Source organism: Vigna unguiculata, chromosome 1, assembly GCF_037176805.1.
Source record: "Vigna unguiculata cultivar grain cowpea cultivar isolate G323 ecotype 2 chromosome 1, ASM3717680v1, whole genome shotgun sequence".
NCBI classification, from domain to species: Eukaryota; Viridiplantae; Streptophyta; class Magnoliopsida; order Fabales; family Fabaceae; genus Vigna; species Vigna unguiculata.
Genome location: NC_140792.1, coordinates 45,762,547 through 45,786,056, shown reverse-complemented (window position 1 = coordinate 45,786,056; position 23,510 = coordinate 45,762,547). Strand labels below are relative to the sequence as shown.

The 23,510-nt window shown below is 30.4% G+C and overlaps 3 protein-coding genes and 1 non-coding gene across 5 annotated transcripts; 2 read left to right on the top strand and 2 right to left on the bottom strand.

Moving 5' to 3' along the window:
* The first annotated feature begins 1,900 nt into the window (after positions 1 to 1,900).
* Positions 1,901 to 2,662, top strand: LOC146889011 (wall-associated receptor kinase-like 20). Its single transcript, XM_085665500.1, has one exon. It carries the CDS (start codon positions 1,901 to 1,903, stop codon positions 2,555 to 2,557), a length of 657 nt encoding a protein of 218 aa, XP_085521626.1. The 3' UTR covers positions 2,558 to 2,662.
* A 7,771-nt stretch (positions 2,663 to 10,433) lies between these two features.
* On the bottom strand, positions 10,434 to 13,823 carry LOC114191360 (putative protein phosphatase 2C 5). The gene is made up of 8 exons (XM_028080890.2): positions 13,637 to 13,823; positions 12,891 to 13,153; positions 12,197 to 12,368; positions 11,901 to 12,118; positions 11,717 to 11,824; positions 11,512 to 11,637; positions 11,187 to 11,422; positions 10,434 to 11,029 (listed from the first exon to the last, which is right to left on the bottom strand). Exons 2-8 carry the CDS (start codon positions 13,098 to 13,100, stop codon positions 10,810 to 10,812), a joined length of 1,290 nt encoding a protein of 429 aa, XP_027936691.2. The 5' UTR covers positions 13,101 to 13,153; positions 13,637 to 13,823; the 3' UTR covers positions 10,434 to 10,809.
* Positions 13,824 to 14,640: 817 nt separating this feature from the next.
* Positions 14,641 to 20,763, bottom strand: LOC114181169 (kinesin-like protein KIN-14G). Of its 2 annotated transcripts, none has more exons than XM_028067533.2 (19): positions 20,302 to 20,763; positions 19,788 to 19,951; positions 19,557 to 19,697; positions 19,166 to 19,408; positions 19,008 to 19,076; positions 18,712 to 18,780; positions 18,555 to 18,632; positions 18,166 to 18,438; positions 17,994 to 18,075; positions 17,811 to 17,906; positions 17,534 to 17,710; positions 17,333 to 17,439; positions 17,075 to 17,253; positions 16,807 to 16,968; positions 16,474 to 16,727; positions 16,225 to 16,388; positions 15,969 to 16,139; positions 15,301 to 15,815; positions 14,641 to 15,229 (listed from the first exon to the last, which is right to left on the bottom strand). In XM_028067533.2, exons 1-19 carry the CDS (start codon positions 20,414 to 20,416, stop codon positions 15,070 to 15,072), a joined length of 3,219 nt encoding a protein of 1,072 aa, XP_027923334.1. In that variant the 5' UTR covers positions 20,417 to 20,763; the 3' UTR covers positions 14,641 to 15,069. The 2 variants fall into 2 exon arrangements, with proteins under 2 accessions (XP_027923334.1, XP_085530942.1); XM_085674816.1 differs by having other exon boundaries at positions 15,301 to 15,809.
* A 1,426-nt stretch (positions 20,764 to 22,189) lies between these two features.
* Positions 22,190 to 22,263, top strand: TRNAT-AGU (transfer RNA threonine (anticodon AGU)). Its single transcript has one exon. It is a non-coding gene; the product is annotated as a tRNA-Thr (tRNA).
* The last annotated feature ends 1,247 nt before the right edge of the window (positions 22,264 to 23,510 follow it).

Below are 23,510 nucleotides of genomic sequence, written 5' to 3'. Positions count from 1 at the left end.
TCTTATACTCGGCGAGTAATGTTTATTGGACAAGCTTCTTTTACCGATGAATCCCAACACTCATGACTCTAAAGCCATTTAGTACCTGTTTCGCACATTGTTGTAGGCCAATTTTTAAAAGCGTTTTGGCTCTGATACTCCTTACCATTCTACCACAACTTCAGGAATGAATGACATTCTTGCTGATCGTTTGAGTTATGGGTTTGGCAAGCATCAAGGCCGCATCTGACGTAGTGGGCCGAATATTCTGCCCATGGGCCTGTTCTTGAACATCCCGATGGGATAAAATTATGATCTAGATTAATCATAACCAACTAACCATATAGTAAAAGTGTGAGTGTAATTTTTGCGTGTGTCAAATTTGGTTTAATTTAATTGCAATAAAAATATAATAAATAAAAAATATATATATATATATATATATATATATATATTTTAAAAGTATTCTACCAATTATCTATTACATTTATTAATATAAAAGTATCGTAGTCAAAATTCACATGATATTAGTAAAAGAAATGAAACAACCTAAGATCACCTATGGTTGTAAGTACTTAAAGAAAATAAAATGCAATAATTTTTTTTATACATTTATTATATATTTGAATAAAGTTTGTAATCATTGATCTTCATATTTTTTTTGCTGTGGTGAGAATTTAAGTTCGAGTATGTAAGGGAAGGAATGCAAGTTTGATGAAGAGTTTTATGAGCAAGAGGAGTATTGTTCTTCTAAGATACCTAAAGCACATTGTTGGCTAGGGAATTCTGCTCAAAGCCACCTCTGACAATAATATTTATGCTTATGTTGATGCGTAATTAAGGATCAATAGTAGACATTCCACTACAAGCTTTTGAATTTTCTTGAAAAATTCTTTAATCTCCTAGAAAGCTAAGAGACAAAAGATGGACATAGACAATATTTTCCTTCCATCGGAAAGTTATTAATATGTTTAGTTAGTCTTGTTACTAAGTAGTTAGTTTGGTTATCAATTTAGTTAAATTTACTTATATTTTCTTCTTTACTGCTTTTATATTATAACTCGATGATATTACTTTGTACACAGATGTTCTTCTTCAATAAGGTTTGTTTTTTTTTCTTCTCTATTCTCTTTTTTCTTGCTATGATATCTTGTAATAGAAAATTAATTATAAATATTGTATACATACCTTTATATTTTAACAACATATGTACAGCGAAACATAATCTTTAATCATTCAAAGGTAGTATAACTAAATTTTTTAAGTGGACACCCTTAAATTTAATGCTTCATTAGACATAAAAGTAGTAATTACAAAAATTGCTTTGAGAGTATTTGTAGAGAAAAGTGTATAAATGGTGTAGTGGATAGGGATTTGACAGTTGTCGTCCAAGATTGTTTTAAAGAAAATGATTATGTTTATTTTGATTATTGAAGTTAATGCAGCAACACGTGTTCAACATATGAACCGTAACATTGCTTTAGCAAAGTGTTAAACATTTGAAGTGGTTGAAGAACAGCCAATAATTGGAACACCACTTATGGAAATGGGAGCACCTTAAAGGGGCAGGTTGTGCCCCATATAGTGGATTCATAACACTCATTAATTATTCACCAAAATATATCATCCATTTCAAATCACCAAATTTATTTTATATCTTATTTATTAGTTTATTTATGTTTAAATTTTGAAAAAAATAAGATTGTAAAAATAAGCAATAATTAATCATTATAATTTAAGTAGTATAAATCAATACCTTTAAAAAGGTAAAGATTTGTCTTTTATTTTTATTCCTTTCCTCCATTGCATTCTTTGAAAACTATATTTTAAAATAAAAAATCTTGAGTTTACAAAAGAAACGTGTGATTAGGTAGTATAAATAGATGACATTCTTGTATATCACTTACTTCTTGACCTAGAGATGAACCTTTCTACCTTCATTCTCCAAACTAAGATGAGAGTTCTTCAACTTTTTCTACTAACTAGTCTTTGTTTAGTAACCAATGTGTTAACCCTAAATTCTTGTTCGAATTGCGGAGACTTGGTTGTCCCATATCCTTTGAGCACAAACGAGAATTGTGGAGACACAAGGTACAAAGTTTATTGCAATGATGAACAATTAGAGTTTCTTTCTGCAACAGGAACTTACTATAAGATTCTTAGAATTGATCCGAGTGCTAACAAACTTGTGATTATGCCACCTCCTATTTTGAAGAACACTTGTTATTCTTCGGATCTCTTAATGGGAGGTTTGTTGCTTGATGAAAGCTTGCCTTTCAATATATCTACACAGAATACAGTGTTGTTGTTTAATTGCACTAACAATATCCTTCAATCTCCACTCAATTGTACTTCAAATAGTATTTGCAGACAGTATGAGAAAAAGGTGGAGGAAGGATTTGGTTGTATGAACACTCTTTGTTGTCATTATTTAAAGGATTCAGCTATGAATTCTCACAAAATCAGAGTCAGGATTGGAAGTTGCACAGCTTATACTTGTTTGGTAGGTTTCACACCCGATGATCCTCTTCAAACTTGGAATTATGGGATTGAGTTACAATGGTTGTCTCCTAATTGATTTAGATTATGTTTTTAGCTTCATGTGAGTACAATAACTTATTTCATGTAATGTTTTGTTTTGCTTAAGAGAAATCTGAATAATAATGTGACTTTATTGTCCTTATTTACAACTTATTACATTATATTTCTTAATTTTATTTTTAGTTTCAGATAACAAATTCAGTTATATATTTTTAGTTACTATATGTATAAACTTTTATTTCTTATTAAGTAGAATTTAACTATTTCTTTTATTATATTTATTACAATAGTAATATTGTAACATGATTTAATAATTAATCCATGTTAATCCATTGTGATATATAAAAAATACTCAAAACATTCAAAATTATACAAAAAATCGTTAAAGCTTCCAAATATAACAATTCAATGTGTTATAAAAAAGAAAAAAAAAACTGAGGACAACTAATAAATTCAAATAAAGGTGATGTAACACAACGTTTTTAGTTGCATAATAAAGAAATCTATTAGTCTTGACAATCTACTTTATGCATATATGTTGTTGCATTTTTATTCGCTAATTAAGACATGATATGCTTCTTCTTTTTTTTTAATATGTTGCATGAGAGAGATGGCCTCAATCCTGAATTAATTACAACAAATATAAATTCATGCTCAGATGATAATCAACTGAATTTCGTAAAATTTGTGATATGAAAATATTCGATTTTCATATATTAAGCCCTCATTTAATTTTAAGGTGGACGAAATTTTTTGTATGAGAAAAGTCGAGTACAAAAAATTTAAAATTCTTGTAATGATGTTTTTATATAAAAATATTATTGTGGTTATTAAAAACTATTATTACAGTAATTGCACGTGTAAATACACGTGTGGACCAGTAATTGTACTGTAGTAAGTTTGAACCGTTAACATATTATATTGACATTGATAATTCTAAACTAACGGGCAAAGAAAATTGAACCAAATTTAAAGGAAATAAGACTAACCTAAAATTTTAAAATAGTTTAATCCTTCAAGAGAAACATTAATTTTCAAAATAGAACAAATAAAAAGAGCGTATTAAAACTTGAAAATTAACCAACTTAGGTTCCTGAATATATACGTATTTTCATTCCTTCATATTCTTGAGTTGATGAATAATTTCTCACGTGTTCATATCAAATTGTTAAATTGTTCTGATAATGTGGCCACGTGACAGCTTCCTGAAAGAAAAAGTTACCCACGTGTATTTAGTTTTCACTAAAATCATGCGAACCATTCGAGCTTTTGAGTTCAATTTTTATCTATAACATAACATTAATATTTTACAAAACTAATTCACTTTTTTATACATGTAGAGTGAAAGCACTAAATTCATGGATTGCTTATCTAAATTAAAATATTTTAGAAACACTAAACACTAATGAAAAAGATGTATACATTTTAACTGGTTCTTTCATTTTCAATGTGATAAATATACTGGAGTGTTGGACTAATAATGTGTCTTGAAAAGTCCCACATCGTATAGGACAACTAAGGGATTGGGTGTTAGTGATTATATAATGGACTCTAAATTTATAATGTTCCTTATTCGAAGTAAAAAAAGATCTTTCAAGTTTGTGTATTTGACTCTTCTTATTTCTTATACTCTTATAATAAGAGTGTTGTGGGAGTTGGGTTAAATTATTGATGTATTCGAGATCAAAAGACATGGATGTATTATCTATATATTTTCTTGTGTTTATTTTATTTCTTTTTAATAAAGTTATTCTTAAAGTTTTCCGAAGTTTACAATGTAAATCATAATTCAATTAAGAAACATTCTCAACAATTTATACTTGTAGAATTAAATGATAAATAAAATTTAGGTTGGAAATATTTATGAATAACAAGATGAGTTATTTAGAATCTAGGAACAAAATCAACTTTAAGAGGATAAGGCTGATGTTATATATATATATATATATATATATATATATATATATATATATATATATATATATATATATATATATTTGGCTGATAAAACAAATGATTATATGACTATTTCACATAAAAATTTATATTACTTTTGGCACGTAAAAACTTGTCATCAAACTTTTATATGACTTTCAATATTAGAGAGTTTTACTGACATTATATTGAGAAAAAAACTTAACGCTTCCATAACTTTATTTAGAGTTAATTTCATGAAATTAAAACTAAAAGGAACTCTATTGAGAAAATACATTTGTTACATTAAAAAAATATAAAGTAATACTTTCCCTTTTTTTTCAGTTTTATAGTTACATAAAATGAGTAATGAGAGCTAATATTAATAAAATCGTCATGGAAATGTTTTTTTTTTCACGTGAAAAAAAAAGGTTTTCTCTATTTATAAATATTTATCAATTTTAAAAAGGTCCACCTATTATGAATCTTATTTATTATTTTCTATATTTAGTATACAGTTTTATTATCAAAGAATCTGTAATACCACAATATTTATTTAACCTACTTTACCACTCAAGCTTTTAAAATAAACAACTTTTTAAATACCTTTAGTGTAGAAATATTAGGAAACATAAATTAGGGCAAAATGTTATCATATTCAAGAGAAAAGAATAAAAGTATTTTCCAAAGAATAAAGATTCGAGGATCTTTAATTAGTTTATGAATAAAAAACAAAAGAATAAAGATTCTAGGATCTTTAATTAGTTTATGAATAAAAAACAAAAAGAATAAAGATTCTGGGATCTTTAAATAGTTATGCTATCATGGTTGTTTCCACAATTGTATTTATTACTGTTTTTGTCATCATCCCTTTGCCACTAATATATGTTCACCACAATTAGTACCAGCACTGTCATAATAGTTTGTTGATTTACTTTTTTTTTTTCATTTCAAGTAATTGTGCTTTTTAAAATATAGTTTACATATAAAATATTGGTTAAATTTTGGTCATGTTAAGTAATATCAGTTTGATCCTCAAATTTTTCGTTGTCTCAATTTGGTCCTTATTTTCTTAAAAATGATTCAATTTAGTCCTTACTGTTAGTTTGATCAGACGGTGTTAAAGTCAACGCCACGTGTCAATTTATGTTTTTTTTTAAATTTTTTAAATTTTTTACACGTGTCACTTCTCAAAATGACTCAATTTGGTCCTTATATTTGTTTTTAGTTTCAATTTAGTCCCAATTTTTGTAAAAATGAAGTAATATTTTCTCTCCTTAAATTGACACTCAATTTACTTTTTTATAAATCTTATGGTATTCTTACTAAAATTAACGTTTTTATTAAATATTTTTATAAATATTTTAAATTAACTTCAAATTTTATAAAAAACATTATATTTTGGTTTTGTTTTGAACTTGAAATTTAGTTCCTAAACTTATGAGTGACATGTTATTTGATTTTTAATCTTCACTAAGTTTGTATAATATGATACACTTGATGCCTTTATATATATGATGACAAAATTGTTAATTTTTTAAATTAAGTATGGGGTTTAACTTTGTTTAATAATAAAACTAAAAATAACTTATTAAAAATATTTCTACAAATATTTAATAAAAATGTCAATTTTATTAAAAATATCATCATAAGATTTATATAAAAAAAAATGAGTATCAATTTAAGGAGAGTTAATATTGCTTCATTTTTACAAAAAATGGAACTAAATTGAAACTAAAAACCAATATAGGGACCAAATTAAGTCATTTTGACGCGTGACACAAATGTGAAGTGACACGTGTACAAAATTAAAAAAATAAAAAATAAAAAATTCAAAAGAACTAATATTTTGACACGTGGCGTTACTTTAACATCGTTTGGTCAAAATTAACGACAAGGATCAAATTGAATATTTTTTAAAAAATGAAGATCAAATTGAGCCAACGAATTGACAAATAGAAGAACCAAAAGAATAATTTAACCTACAATATTTAATTAAATAAATACAAGTAGTTTTCTAAAATTAAATACATTATTTATTTTATTCGTCATAAAAAACATAATTTTCTAACAATTAAATTTTGACAACTTTTTTATAACTTAAAAGTAACATTTTTTAGATGACCTTTTATTTTTTTATATTTTAAAATTATTTAAAAGATATCACCTTAAATTGTATAAAAGAAATTATCAAAATATTATTGTCCTATATATAAAAAAAATAATTAAATTTTTTCAAAAGAAAATGACATAAGATGACATTTTTTTTTTGTATAAACTAAATACATTATTCATAAATCTAAACATGTATAAATTTTTCAAAACTTCAATCCAGATAAAGAAAAAACCATTTATACAAATAAAAACAAATAAAAAGAAAGGCTAAAGTTGACCTTATCTCACTCTTCTGTCCTCCTGATAATGAATGGAGACAAGATCCGATTAAGATTATAATGGTATTAATGAATAAGGTTTGTATGACTTAGGTGTCAACTTGTGGTTTGAGATGAAATATTATTCATTTAATTGGAGAATTTGATTGGAGTTTGGGATTCATTTTTCTGAAATTTGTGTTATAATATATATGATGAGTAGAGGCAGTAGTGGATTACAGATTTGACGGGTGGTGTTCCAAGATAATTATTGTTAAAGAATATAAGGGTATGGTTGATATTTAATTAGTGTTAATTATACAGGATTACCTCATATTGTACGTGTAAACCAAAAGAGAAAAAAAAAAAAAAAAAAGACCTAAAATTTTATAAAACCCTAACATCGATGTTGAAAGTGAAGTGGGTTGTCCTTTAGTAGTTTAGTATTATTATTAGGTAGCAGTGGTGAAAATGGGAGGAGCTTAAAGAGGCAAGTTGCATAGCATAGTGGGTCTAGTGTGCCATTTTATGATTACTCTTAATCATAATTAGTCACTAAAATATTTGATGTGATTGACTAAAACACTTTCAACACTTTAATATGCAAAACCTGTTTTGGTATGCGACAGAAGCAGCGGCGCACTTGAATGAATCTGTGGATCCTCGTATCACACCTCTATAATTCAGAAAGATACACAGATAACAGATAAGCGAATAAAGAATAAATTCCTATCTGCAGATAACAAATGAAGTACTGTTTCAATCCATCATGAAAAATTTACATATTAATTCACTATGAATAATATCTTATTTTTTATTTTTTATTTTTATTTGATGTTTATATAATGATAACTTCTAATAATAACAATAATAAGTTTATTTTTAAAAATAACAAATATTTATTTTTCAAAAAACATATAAATAATATTTTAAAAGTCTTTGAACCGTTTTTAACTTATTCATTATTTTTTAAATAAATTTTATGGTCAAGATATTATTGATTCACAATTTTTTTCGGTTCAACTATACATTTTGATTTGATACTAATAACACTTTTTTTTTCTAATTTAATCAGTAATCTATTTATCTGTCATGCTTTAATTTATTTGACAGACATAATTTTTCGGTAAATTATATTTATGTTTTTATGTTTTTGGACATTTAAATTTTTTTTAGAGATTAATTATATTTTTATGTTTTGGAATTTTGGATTTTCTTTTAGAAATTAGTTTATGTGTCTATGTTTTTGAATTTGAACTTCTTTTTGGATTTTCAAGTTTTCTTATATAGAAGTACAAAAAATTGATGTAGATACGCTTAAGTCATATTACATTTATTTGCATTGTTTGAAATATGTTTCTCTTGATTATTGGATTAGATTTCTAATTTTTATCAAAGATTAATATATTTGCTACAAATCTTTACTTACTTATCGATTTTGAATCCTCAAAAGGTACACACACAAAAAAAAAATCAAGGAAAAATGTGGAATAAGACAACGATGATGGACATTGCGCATTCTCTATTAGATAGGAGCATACACTGGCGGACAATTGTAGGTAAATATTTGTCAGTAATTATCAACAGATTTTGATCATTAGTAACATCCGCCGATGAAATACATAATTGTGTCTCCTTTTATCTCCTCATATTCCTTTTCTTTTATTTCTTCATCTTCTTTCTCCTCTCCTCATCAATGTCGTCAAGTCGCCGCACCACCATCCCACCTCCAGATCATCCTCCTCCTCCTTCTATTAGTCTTTATCATTCTTCTCCGTCTGTCTCCTCCACCTCCTTCTCTAACTCTGGCAACTACCCTCACCAGCATCGTCCACCTACACATCAACGGTGACCATCAATGTCACAAAGTCACCATAGAGCCACTAACACATCACCATCGAGCCACCACCATCACCACTATCATGTCATATATCGATGGCAAATCCTTAGTCAATATGACCAACCACAAAAATACACAAAAATAATGGTTAGGTGCATAAATGAAAATTGGGCTTCAATAAGTGAACCCAAATTTTTATTCTTATGGATCAAGGTGAACTTAAATAAGTATAATAAGAGTGGGAACAAATATTTTAAATTGGTTAAATAACTTAAATGGATAAAGTTTATATTTAAATCATTATGTGGATAATATGATAAAAGGATGTGGTAGTTTAATTAGCTAGAATTTGTAGCAGAGGAGGTCTTAAATTCAGCTTTTACCTAATACACCTATTAGTTATAATTTTAATATTTGTAGAAAGGACATTAATGTGGAAATATAATGGTGGAATTATGATTAGAATGGTGTTTTAGTTGGTTAGAGTGTTTCTTTTGGAGGAATAGGTATTGGATTCATTTTCTATCTAAAACATTTTTGGCGTTTTAGTTAATTTTTAAATTAGTGATGGGAGCTTGAATATAATGGTATTAGTATTATTAAGTTGCTGAGATTATCAATGTCACGAGTTCAACTATCACCAAATATTTTTGGAATGTGCGGAAAGTGCTCAACTTATTTTTATTTTATTTTATTATTTATGAAAGGAATGAGCATAAATAATAAATAAATAGCATATTTTAATAAATTCTAAAAATAATATTTAATGTTTTAGAATTAATTCAAACTCAACTTCAACAAAGTTATAAACAATAGATTCAAACTTTAAATGAATTCAATTTAATTATTATGATTTGTGTTTCACTGAACTATTTTCAAATTTCTTTCTACACCTCCGAGATTTTTTTTACATCTCCAAATTTTTTTTAAAACCCAAAACTATCCTCTAATCATTTGAGAAAAGATACGCGCACCCCAAATTTACTTCCCGATGTTAAAAACTATACCGGAAGTTGACTTTTATATATATATATATATATATATATATATATATATATATATTATTTTTTTCAATTTAAAGTTTGCTTTTTGAATTATTTTTTATTTTTATTAAATATATAACAAATTATAATAAAATAAATTTGAATTTAAAAATATACAAAATATATAATAAAAATATTAAGAATTATGTTTTTAAACTAGTTAAAATGTTTGAATAATCGGATATAAGAGTAAATAAGACCTTAAAATCAGAAGTCAATTAAAATATAAATCAAGCTATACCACTACAATTTTATTAGCTAAGTCGTGAAGTCATCTTAGATCAAACCGCCGGTTTGAACACTACATATGACACAGTATTGCGAGATTATAAAAATGCTGTCTCCATTCTTTTTTGTGATTGTATTTTCAAAAAACTACTACAGAACTGTTAGTTTAGACTTTGTAGCGAAGATATCCGTAGGGTAAAGTAATGTTTAAGTAAAATTATAATATTTATTCCTCAAAGATGTCAAATCATTTTTATTGCCTTTTCTTAACCACCAAAGAAAATAACTTGAGAAAACAGCTCTCAAAACACCTACATAAAACAATGTGTGGCATCAAATTACAATACTGTCATCGATAGCAATTTTGTCCACTTGTTCTTCTAAGCCAACAAACTCAACACTTCCAAGAAAGTATTATTATTTCTAACAAAAGCAGACACTGTTTTACCTATTTATGTGCGAAAGTTCATTAAGCATTTTGGGGGTAGGGGGTTCACAAGAATCACAGCCTCCGGATTCAAACAATTGATATATATTGTATTTGTATAACACAGGTTGGAAGAGACAAATGCATTTGGGCTGTAGCATTGAAGTACTCTCAAAAGAGAGGCAGCCACAAAAGCTTCAGTTACTTACAAATACAAACCGTTAGTAGCACATTCCACTACAATTTTTTATCTACCAGAGACATTGTTTGTTCTGTCAGTCAGTCCAACAGCTGAGCAAAAGCCAGAATCAAACTTACAGCAAGCTCCACAACACCTACTAGACATTCTCAACCCATTTCTTACACATCTATGACAATCACCGCAAATATAAAATCAACCATGCTCACACTGCCAGAGAAAAATTATACTAATATTTACTATGTTACTGTAATACTAGATAATTACTATGCTATAACGGTGGTTCTGCTGGGCCTTTTTCCTTCCATGGCATCTTTCTTCTTCCGACAATTTGTGCAGAGGAATGGGCCTTCCCATGGGTTAGATGCAGGAGAGAAAAAAGGTCCAGAATTCACCGACAAACCATCACCAGGGGGTTGGTCTACTTGGCAAACCGCACAGCGGAAAATGCCAGAATTCTTATTAAGCGGAAAATCCTTACCCAGCCTGCATTTTAAGAAAATATAGAATTTAAGAATTACTCATGCATATACGCCCACATCTCAAGGGAATTATTTCATTCAACTGTCAGTTAAGTTGATTGCACTTCAAGACATAGCATGCAAGCCAGTAATTGTAAAGGCTCCAAAATGGAAGAACTTACCTTTCAGTAAGCATTGCAGAACCCTCTTCAAATAACTCCTCCACAACACCAACTGCAGAAAGCTTATTGGTAGCTTTGCTCACTGTGTTCTCAGACTTTTTCCCAAAAAAGAGAAGCGAAGTTAGCATATTATGTTTCTTTCTTGGAGTTGGTGGTAATACAGGAAGGTCCGAAGGAATAATATCTACAACAAGGCAGGTTGTATCATCCTTCAGGCCTCTTGACCTCAGAGCTTCCTGGGAAAAAGGAACACAACAAACAATTTACTAAATATTGGACATCCATTCCTGAGAAGTATTGGAAGAATGCCTGAACTAATCATCACCTTAACCACTAGTTTTGCAGCAAGCTCTGCAGGCAGACCCCGACACGACTGGGCAGCCATATCAGATGATAAAGCATCCCAAATACCATCAGAGGCTATAATAAGTCTTCCACCAGCATTTGAAAGCTGAGAGATCAATAGACAAATGTTTATGAACTCATACATAGATCAGCAAACAAAAAACATAATAATGAAGCTAGCTCACCTTCACTTGCTTAACATGTGGTATTGGCACAATAAATTCCCCAACGTCTGTGTCACCAATTGATCTAGATAGGCACAATCCACCAGGCCAACAGCGAAGAGGCCCAACCTATGAATATATTTGCAGGACAAAACTATTAAGTTTAAGCAATCTTTATTACAAAGCACAAAGGTTTGCATCATACCTCGTTGCCTCCAAATACATTGAGTCTTCCTACTTCACCACCACTGGCAGTCACACGCTCCCTTTCCTCCGCATTCTCTTCCAATCTGTGATCAACTGTCAAGAGAGAAACAACACCTCCCTGAGTATCTAATATGCAGCGTGAATCCCCAACAGATGCGACAGTTATAGTCCATCCATCAACTAAAACAAATGTAGCTGTCGTTCCGGAAGTTTCCCCTGCAGATGAAACAAAAAACATCAGCTTAAGAAAGCACAAAATATCTATGAAGCAAGCAAAGAATATTTCGTACGTACCCTTTTGCTGAAACTCTATGTCAGTCTTCACAAAGCCAACAACCAGGGCGCGCGGAAGGGCCTGAAGCCAGGCATCCCTGCTAATATCTTGGGGTATTGCACTCAAAACATTATTTAGCAAGTTTTCCTTTGCAAAAATAGCAGCAGATATCCCGTTATGCCCATCAAAGATCTGCAATCAAGAATTTCTTATGAATATTGTAACAATGTGGCAATAAATCAACGGTCCATTTTATCACTGAGACATGTAAAACAGAGAAACATAATGCCTCTTCAATTCCCATTTGAGACCTACTAATCCAGAGAAAGCACCATTCAGAACCAACTACCAATTCAGTCTTAGGCTTTATTTCGATAAAGCTCTTCATAAATACTTATAAGAGAAAACATGAAAAGAAAAATGAACCAAACTTCTTCCATAGGTTAAAATCAGTTTATGCACTTCAGTTTATAGAAAAGTTAAATGATAAAATTTACACAAAAATTAATCCGCATAGGTTGACATTTTTACTTTTGAAAAAAAAATTGTCTTCTTTTTTTTCTTCTTATCCTATTACTGATTACAATTTATCACATCAAGACATTAACTAAGGCCATTTTTCTCATTTCCAAATATTCAATATTTTCCCAAAGTCTAAAATGATGTCAATCAACTTAAGTAAATATGGCGAAAACCAAGAAAAGAAAATAATACCGCAAAGACAGAAAACGCCGTTGATGCATCCCCCGGAACCCTGAGGCAATCCGTCTTGATCAGAAAGTAATCTTCTCCTTTCTTGGCCAATCCAGCTTGTCCATACTTCACGAAAGGTTTTTCAACTTTTCCATTTCGAATCTCACGGCCAATCAGAGTTCCCAATGGAACCGGCGATGACTTCGTCCTCGATAATTCAGTCCTACTCATCTTACCTCAGTTCAGAATTCAACATTTCTGGAACGGCAGCAAATAAGATATTCCTAACCGTCCAAATGAATTCGAGGAAAAATCAATAAAAATTCAAAACACTAGCTGTCATCTACTAGATCTACGTGTAATATATCAATCGACGCGATTTATTTATTATCAAAATAAGATCAACGTGTGAAGCAATAAATCTCGAAGAACAGAAGTTGTGAGGCATAATAAGGCACATTACCGTGAAACAAATCACGTGTCTCAGATAAAATATCAAAATCAGATGAAATCACCACCAGAAGAATTAATAGCGAGCCAATGTCTCACCTAATTCGTGATTACCGATAACGTAGTTTAAAGAGAAACACGGAATTATTGAAATTTGTTAACCATTCAGCTCAATTTAGGTGAAAAAAACAGGACAGGAAAAGTGTGAAAAACGGTTCACATAAAGCATTGAATGAATACAGTCTAAAAGTGGAAATGACAAGGAAAATTAAGTGAGAGATGAAAATGCAGTAGATCGAGGAGCGAGAATGAAGTACATTGCACATCGGCAAAAGCAGGTGCACTAGCGGTTGGATTCCCGAAGCTGTGGAGACGGCATTTTGAGAAGAAGAGAGGTTGAGATGAAATGCCGATAAACCCTAGAGAGGAGAAAATGAGTGTGGCAGATGCAGTGACGGAGAAGAAGAGAGCTTTGCTCCGTGACTGTGATTTGATTGGTAGATAGAGAACGCGCACAAAGTAGTCCTTTTTTGTTTTTGTTACAGGAAGGAATCCGCATAATGACTTTTTTGTCCTAATATTCCTTCTAAATCATAAAACACTTAACCGAGCCAACAGGGGTAATCCTGTTTTTTCCATCTTTACATTTTACACACAACTTCCCTTTCATAACAATTTTACACACTTTTAAATTAAAAATATCTTCAAAAAACATTTAGTTAATTTTTAATTAGTTATTCTGATATCTTCAAAATTATATTATACTTTTTAAAACATTATTAGTTAAAATATGATTCAAAATTTTTTATTTTTGTTATTGCAACCTTTTCTTGCTAACTATGCTTATTTAGTTGTCCAAGTTCCTATTATCACAGTTATAACATGAATTTATTCACATGGTTTAGTAATCTCCTTTTTTTAAATAATTTATAGAATAATTAAAATTGGTGTAGTTTGTATTTTACCATATGCCTAATTGATCTGTAATGTAAATTTCACTTTTTTTTTACATATTGATATACTTATTATATATAAATAATAAAATAATAAACGGTAATAGTAAAATAATATATACTATAATCCTAAGAAAAAAAACGTTTCTACGCTAAAATGATATAATAAGTAATAATCTGAAATGTGAAATGGTAGAAAATGATGTAAAAAAATAAACGTATTAAAGAAATTGCGGATAATAATAGTGTTATTCAAATAAAATAAAAATAGAAAATTAAAATTATAAAATATTACAAAAATAAAAGTATTCCTACCTATGCGTCCCACTGTACAAGTCTAGTTTTATATACTTCCATACAAGGATACATAATTTAACCTTGTAGAGAACGGTTCATTGAATACTAAATAAATACATGAACTCAAAGAATTGGTTTAATGTTTTTACCAGAATGTAAAATGAAAGAAGGTCTTCTGCTCAATTCCTGAACAAAATTACAGATACAAAAGGAGATAAAAAAAGAAAAAAGAAAATACTAAACTAATAGTTCAATTGTCTATACATACACCTACATCAATTTGGTCCAGTGCTAAAGAGTTGCAACATTCAAATGATTTCTCTGTCAGAGTCGATGACAATAACGTAAACCAATTCATGTATCTTAAATCTTTAGAAGATCACTTTGATGCCATAAATATTTAAAGAAGAAGAAAATGAATGTTAAGTATATCTTTAATGATGATTAAGCTCATAAAAATGTCATCAAAGGAATGAGAAAAGGCTTAGAAGAACATATTCTCACTTGGCACTGTTCCCAAACCTTCTCCTTACATCAGAAGATCCTGGGAGCTTTCTTCCTTGAGTAACTGGGCTGGGTTGTTGTTTCCTTGATGAAACGGGAACAGGCACAGGCACATTCACAGGCACGGGCGCAGGAATGAATGATGGGATCATACTCCTAAACAAATCTTATAGTTAATATCTTCTCAGAAACTTATATGCAAGTGTAACCATGAGGGTAAAAATTACCTGCTGTCTGAGTTCTTTATTGATCTGAGATTAGTTTTTTTCTTCGCTTTAATGCCTAATCCACTGGAAATGGTGATTGGTTTAGGTATTTGTGGTGGCCAATGCAAGTCTGACTCAGAAGAATCACTAGTTACAGTAGCAATCTCGTGTTCATCTGATTCATCTGTGGTAGTCATATCAAAACTGGGTCTCTGTAATTCTTCATTGTCTTGGTTGTCCTTTTTATGAGAGGAGTTGTCTAGGGATATTTTAGAAGGCTCTGAGAGAAAAGTGGGACTTAACCTCGGAGAAGATTGTTTGCTTTCTACTTCCCACGCTCCCACAACACTATCATCACTAGTTATGCTGTCGTTTCTGTTCATGGAAATCTTGTTATCACCCCAATCTCCAGAAATTGATTCTTTATCTTCCTCCTTTCTTTCACTTGTAACAGGTTGCCATTGAGGTGAATTGGCACCCATGTCATGGAGATCTATGCTTTGACTTTTCAACGTTGATGCAACATGTTTCTGATCCTACAAGGTACATCACCAGGTCTTAACCAATCTTCAAGTGATACGTTATTAGTATTTTTCCATAAATTAAAAATAATGTTCGTGTCAAATAGATATGATCCGATCACATGGTTGCAGAATTGCAGGAATTAAGGTAAGTAACATGTTACTTACATCCAGGCTACTAGAATCATCCTTTGATAGCTTACGAGATCCACCACTCGAAGGCCTTGTCACAGGAGGAGAAGATGCATATGATTTATGCTTAGGTGTTTCATTGCCACCATTATTAAACTGTTCTGCTTCTCCTTCCTTTCTCGCTAAGGCTGCCTTCAAACTAGCAATCTGACAAATATGATTGCACATAAATACTCAAACACAACAAACACTCAATCTGAAGTTATCGTGATAAAATAGTTAATGCAAGAACCTGTTCTTTAAGCTCTTTCACATCTGAACTGTCTTTATTAACTCTCGCTGCACCGAGTTCGACAGTGGAGACTCGTTCAGCGAACTTGAGTGTGCTAAGTGTTTCTCCAAGAGCTTCAGCCTCCGGACTTATATGAACAAACATGAGAGTCTTTGCTTGCCCTCCTAGGACCCATAAAACACTTCGTTAATAGCCAAAAGGAGAAAAAACAAATGTCGTATGTAGTGAAATGAATAGAAAACACCATACCAAGAGAATCTTGAAGTAGCTGAGTAAGTTTGCTGTTCCTGTAGGGAACATGTGGACTCTTTTGAGCAAGTGCAGAAATTACATCTCCCAGTGCAGAAAGTGACTTGTTGATATGTTGAGCCTCCTTGAGTCTATCCCCTGTAGCCTCAGTTTTATCAGCCCTTTCACTTCCTGCCAGATCAACCAGATGCATGGAACCACGAACTGTGCCTCCTGATGTCAAGTTCTTTCCTTGAACATGAACTGTAAGACAACTGCAATAATATACCATAAGTAGTTAGAGGATATAGATGAAATAAAGTCCACAACTTACAATAACAATCTTCTAATTACCTGTGAGAGCGACTACTACGATCATTCATGGCAGTAGAACCAACAGCACGATTCTTATGTCCCAAGTTCATCAAACTTATGACATCAGAAGTGCATGAAACCCGAACAAGGTTAGCATCTGGAACGTTGATGCCATTAAGGGAACTATTGCGGATGTCTAACGTATGCAGGTGTCAAGAATTACATTAAGCAAAAAGAGAAACAAATATTCAACATTGCGTAAAGATAAATATATATAACTGTTTGTATATTATGAAAGAAAGGATATCTTTTATTAGCGGCATCGGGCGTAAGTAGGTCCCTAACTTGCTCGTTGTAAATCTCAAGCATCTGAACAGAGATTTCATAAGAAATTGTATCTTTTCTTTGGTCGGAGAGATAGAAAAGGTCTCCTAGTGCACGATAGTTGACACCTATGGTCTCATCGTTAAGTTCATCTGGCCCAGACTGTATCAATGCATAGTCACATCAACAAATAAAGTTGTCTGAATAAGAGGGTGAAAACAAGGTTTTTTAAATCCATTACCATAGTGAATGTTTTTCCTGATCCCGTCTGGCCATAGGCAAATATGCAGACATTATAACCGTCCAAAACAGAACGAATAAGAGGTTGTGTGTCGGCAAAAACTTCTCCTGTAACCAAATCGTAAATATCAACAATGATGATAAATATAATGAGTCAAATCAAAACCTTGAGTAGCAACAAGAAGGAGAAATTATGACGAACCTTGGGTTGCTGAAGGACCAAATGCTCTATTGAAATTAAATGTCTTCTTCCCCTCTTTACCGTATTTGGAAGGTGTTATGATTGAGATACTTCCATCTTCCACGTTACCGACAGAGCTATAATGGCTTGGTTGACCACCCAAGAATGGTCGGACTCTACAGTATACCCTAATATTTCCTATCAACATGAAATTTTTATTTACCCTTCATTCTCATTTACAACATCAACAATCAAGGAGACAAATCATAGATATAAAGTCTTCATCATTACAATTCACCTTTCAGGTCTTGCACAACATTATACAACTTGCGGTTTTCTTCAAGAACTTTATGGTATCCCGAAGCAGCACAGGTTAGGCTGTATAGGTGCTTGCCTATTAAGGTTAACAAGTAAATTAGATAAATCATATGTTTTCGTTAAATATTGACTTAGACGGGTTTATTTTGTCATTAAAACTTACTTAGATTAATGATCTCCTTCTGGTGTTCACTTTGCATCAATTGCATTCCTAGTTTTGTTTGATGGACAATGTTTTTCAATTCCTAGAGAAAGTTTGCATTGAATTAGTTATTTTACCTCGTTAGTCCCTTCACAAAAGTCAACATCATATTCTGGTGTATACTGAAAATTACCTGGATGCTTCTATTTTGTCGCGCAACTATATTTTGCTGCTTCGAAATCGAAATTTTGTGGATTGATTTTTCATGTTCTCTTTTTTCGTGTTCATTGCACATCTTTTCATAAATTTCCTCTCGTTTATTTTGTTCCTTGTGTTCATCTTGAATGTCACGCTCAACTTTTACATTCTGTTCATCTCGTACATCTTGTTCATCTTTTACATCATTTTTATCTTGTAGATCATCATGCTCTTCTTCTACAGCGGGTTCATCTTCCGTTTCTTTCACCTTAATAATAATTATCAAACAAAAAAAGTAGAGCAGTTGAGACCGTGATAATGATCAATCTAATCGTTTTTATTTGCACACTTGTAAGACGAAGCATTTATGAATCTGAATTTTACCATTTCATTAATAGAAGCAGCTTCTAAAATTGAACATACAGTTTCAGAGGGTGCTTTATCTTCCCCAGTTGTTTTATACTGCCATGAGTTAACAAGTATGACTTTATTTTGCCATGGGGTATGAAATTGAACATTGGTAGACGAGAGAGACACAAACCATTTTACATCGGATTTGCATGTGATGTTCACATTCCTCCATGACTTTGCTAAGCAAGGATTCCACTGCCTGTAATAGCAAAAACATGTCATATCATATATAGCACCAAAGAAAAAGAAAAATCCAGGATAAATTCATTGAACAGAACTGGTTTATGCTATATACGTTTAAGTATCTTTTAAATGTTCTTTGCTACATATATTATTATGCTTTGCACTGTTTTTCAAAAAAAAAAAATCTTCTGAATCTAATGTATAACAGAGCTTGACGATCATATATCTATTAAGGAATCTTACAGAGAGAATTTCTTCTGGATTTTTGTCGGACAAATATTGACGCACCATTGAATTTAAGGAAAAAGAAGCCTGCAGATACCAATTCAAAAAGCTTTGATAGATGATCTTCATCGTCTAAACAAAACAGTAAAATATTATAAACAATAAAGCTTCCTAACCCTTTCGCTTCGATCTTGCCCGGGATCACTCATATAACCACCATCTCTATCCCCTGATGGCACAGTAATCATACACTTCATGAATGGTTCTGAGTTTTTCCTCGTAATTGGTTTCCCAGACATAGGTGGCTTTGCATTCGCAACCCCACTATATTTCCCAGAACCACTTCCTCCTCCAACTTTTCGTTCGGCATAAGACTTTAGCTCTAGAACGCAATTCACTACCCTCTCAGAGTTTCCTCCCTGTGTGTACAACAAGAAAGAAAAAACCAAAAAATTGTTAAAGAAAAATAAAAATTACATTGTGCAACATATAACAGTATCAACGACATCGACAATGATTTTAATCTAGTGAATCATCAACGTACTGAATATAAAGTTTTCAGACTACCTGTTCCAAATCAGAAACTCCGAAGGTAGGAAGCCCCATGTCCTCCATAGCCACAAGAAAATTCTTTATATTTTCTTGGTACTGGTATGTAGATGTTCCTCCATCAGGAACAATAACAGAATCGCTAGGTTTTTCAAGTACCTAACAACATGGTCCAAATGTCCAGAAAACGTTAAAACAGGGTGCATACAAAGTGAAACATCAAACATATATATTAACATGATGCGGTACCTTCACTGTTCCAGGTTGAATTTTGTTAAGAACACTACATAGGATAATCCCACTACGCAATCCAATCCTGAAGTCTCCTTCGGAAGGCTCAGCTGGCAAGTCTTTCCCTCGAACAACTCCAACTGTTTTCCGTAGCCAACCAGCTGCTTCATACCTTCTCAAGGCTACAACACGAGACGCGAATATCCGTGTTAAAGATCCATGTTACTCTTTCTTCAAGATCACTTAGGTTTTCTATACTTCATGCAATTACAAGTATGTCTTTCCATCATTGTAAGAACAATCAAGATCCTTTATTGAAGCCAAAAGAATAAAATTTTCAACAAAAACAAGTTTCATTTATTGGCTGAAACTCGAAAACAGTATCTTTTTTTGCCAAGAAAAATGATATTAGCAGTGAGTGAGTGTCCCATGCACACCAAAAAACAAAATTGAATTGATTTGCTTAATAATATGGTGAAAGTAAAGAATTGGAATTTATAAGAAAAGAATGGAGGAAAAGGATTATATATACAGGTTTCTTCAGTTTTTCTCGATGCCGAGTTTGCGTCCAAACGACTAGCATGCTGTTGAAGAACCTCTTGAACCACAGAAGCCAAAGAGAATGTTAAAGCTGGTTCAGTTGCCATTTTCTGGCTTCAAGAAATTCATAAGAAAAAACACCAAGCCGATGGTGGGGCCAGACTTGGATTCAAATGTTATTATATATTAACCCAAAACTCGTAAAGAAAGTTTAATCTTAAGGAGAATAATACAAAATTCTTAGCTATGAGTGAAAAAAAAGTCTAGCTGAATTCTCAAAGGAAAAGAAAACGAATGAATGTATAAACACCGTCAATCTGAGAAAAAGCTTCAAAAGGAAACAAAAGAATGACGGAGAATGTGAAGGAATTGAAGAAAGCAAAGAGAAAGAAAATGGGTTTGGGATTTCTAGTCCTTTCTCTCGCTCTCTCTTGGTTCTCTGCATTTTCTCCCTCTAGTTTCGTGTCTATATTAACGTAGAAAAGCGAACCCCAAACTAGTTCCGAGCTTCCCGCTATGTCATCACTTATTCGTTTGTATTTATTGGATCATAAAATGCTACAATTTGTTTATCTTTGATTATCCAAATGAGGTACAATATAATTTACCATTACAGCTGATATTATGTACATTAATTGTAAAAATAAAATATAAAGTATAAATATAGAATAATTATTGAATATCGTTTTAATGGATTGTGACTTTGACAAACAATAAAATGAATTCCTAAAATAAGAAACTAAATGCTATTTATGGAAGTAACTAATTTGCACTTTCTCTCCTTTTTTGGACAGAATTTAATCTGTGTAAAAAAAACAAATTTAATTTAATGATGAGTTGAGTATAATTGTGAGTTGTTTAATGTATGTAATATAATGTAAAATTTTCTATTTATAAGTGAGCGTATTTACCTATGTAGTAGTGCATGTATTGAGCTCCCACTTCCGAAGAAATCTTAAAACCATGTGAAAACCTTGTAAGTTTTTGCATGGGTGATGAAATTAGAGGCTCCAAAACATCAAGCAAAACCCTTAATACATTTACGTATACAATGTCTCAAGAGGTTACCAATACAATTCCCATCAACATTTAAAATACGTATATATATATATATATATATATATATATATATATATATATTTGACATACTATGTAGTTTATGAAAAATGGCATATAAATGATTAGGAAACAATGGTTGTCTTTGCTAACTTGTTAGTGTGTTGAAAAAACAAAATTGAAAAGCCATTATGTTATTTTAATTGTTAAATAAAAATATCTGTTAAAATAATTATGGATAATACATATATACAGTTCATTTTTTGGATGAAAATATGTGGAAGAATAATTTTGTACAAATTATTTGCTTGAAGTTTAACTTTTTACACTGGTCATTTTCTCTAAATAATCTGGGTTAATGAACACGCCAGTCTAGTATATGTATTTTAATGTAAACCTTGAATGTAGCTTCTTTAAATAAGATATTGCATTTTAGAAAACAAAATTACACTCATAATTATTAATTACATCCAAAATTTTAAATGTTATTATATATGTCCTTTATTTAATTTTATTGTAACTGTTAACTATTAAACTGCTAATTAGTGATTCATTATATTTAATTTTCTACCAGCAGTTTAAACCTTTTTTTTATTTTGATTCAATTAAAAATTGTGTAAGGGGACATGGTAAATTTTTATATTAAATACGTTAATATTCATATTAAAATAATTTATAACATAAAGAAATATGTTCATATGTTCTTTCTGTATTGATTTCAGCTTTTGTTGTTACAGAAACAAATCAGGAGATTCAAATACTTGAAACATAGCATGTTGTTCATAAATACAATCAAAATAAGACAAATCAAAACATTTTCAAAAGCTTTCGTAGCTCAGTTGGTTAGAGCACCCGTTTAGTAAGCGGGAGATCTTGAGTTCGACTCTCAACGAAAGCATTTTTCCTTTTAATTTTGATTTTATTTGTTTTTTCTTTTAATTTTTTTCTGTAACAAACCAGTACTCTATGTTCTATATTTCCTAGGCCCAGTACTTGCATTTCCTTGTCGCCAAGCCCAACGAAATTTCAAAATTTTTTATTTCTTTATTTCTAAAAGGTCTTCTAGTATTTAATGAAAAAATCTAAATATTCTAAGTATTCAATTAAGATGAAAACAAATAATATCCGTTATTCAAGTCATATAAATTTTAATTGTTTTAATTTTTCTTTTGTAATTTGTCCTTTAGATATGTTATTAGTTAATTCCTTAATAAACTTGTGGAATACTACAATTCATTTGTTATGAGTTAGTAAAGAGTGTTTACATAAGTTTTATCATTTTAAATGGGACTATTTAAATGTGTTTATTCATTTGTCACTCTTTACTTAAAATGCTTCTCTTGTTTACTTCTATACTTTTTTACTAATATTTTAATTGATTTCTTTTATTTTCACATTTATGAACCTTAGTTTTTTTTTCTTTTTTTTTTAAAAAGCAAAGGTAAAACTTGTATTAGCATGTTCAACATTTTGTTAAGAACATCAATATGATAATTTTTTACTGAATCAGTAATTTTCATATTTAAAATTACTGTTAAAGAATACAATAACTTTAAATTGATTATCCAAACTAAAGAGCAGGAACGCATAACTATTGAATTAACACATGGAAAACTAGTATAACTTTAGATGTGTGAAGAAATGGTATCCTTAATTAGTTATTACAATTTGTATTGACTTAGGCTTGTTAATCCAAAAACTGTATAATTTATTTGTTATCTTTCTTTTTCTTCTTTTTTCTGAAGTGTGATAGTTATTTTGAAATTTCTGTTCACAAATTTAATTTATCTTTGTTGGAGATAATGAATTATTGAACATGTAGCATATTTTATGTTTCTTTAACTTTATATTTAACATTTGATAACATACAATACAAACAACAAAATTTCCTATTATCAAATATTATTTGTATATTGAATAATTTATAATAATATAAACATGTATTTTAATTGACATAATTTTACTGAATAAAAATAATATACAAAATTTAATTCACCCTTAGAAAAAGTAAATTTACAGAGTATTTTTTTTTTAAATACGAGAAATCCTTATACATACACTACATTTATTTTACAGATTATAATTTTGTAAATTCTTTAAATTTTAAATTACCAAATATTCCTAGTGATACTGATTTTAAATCAT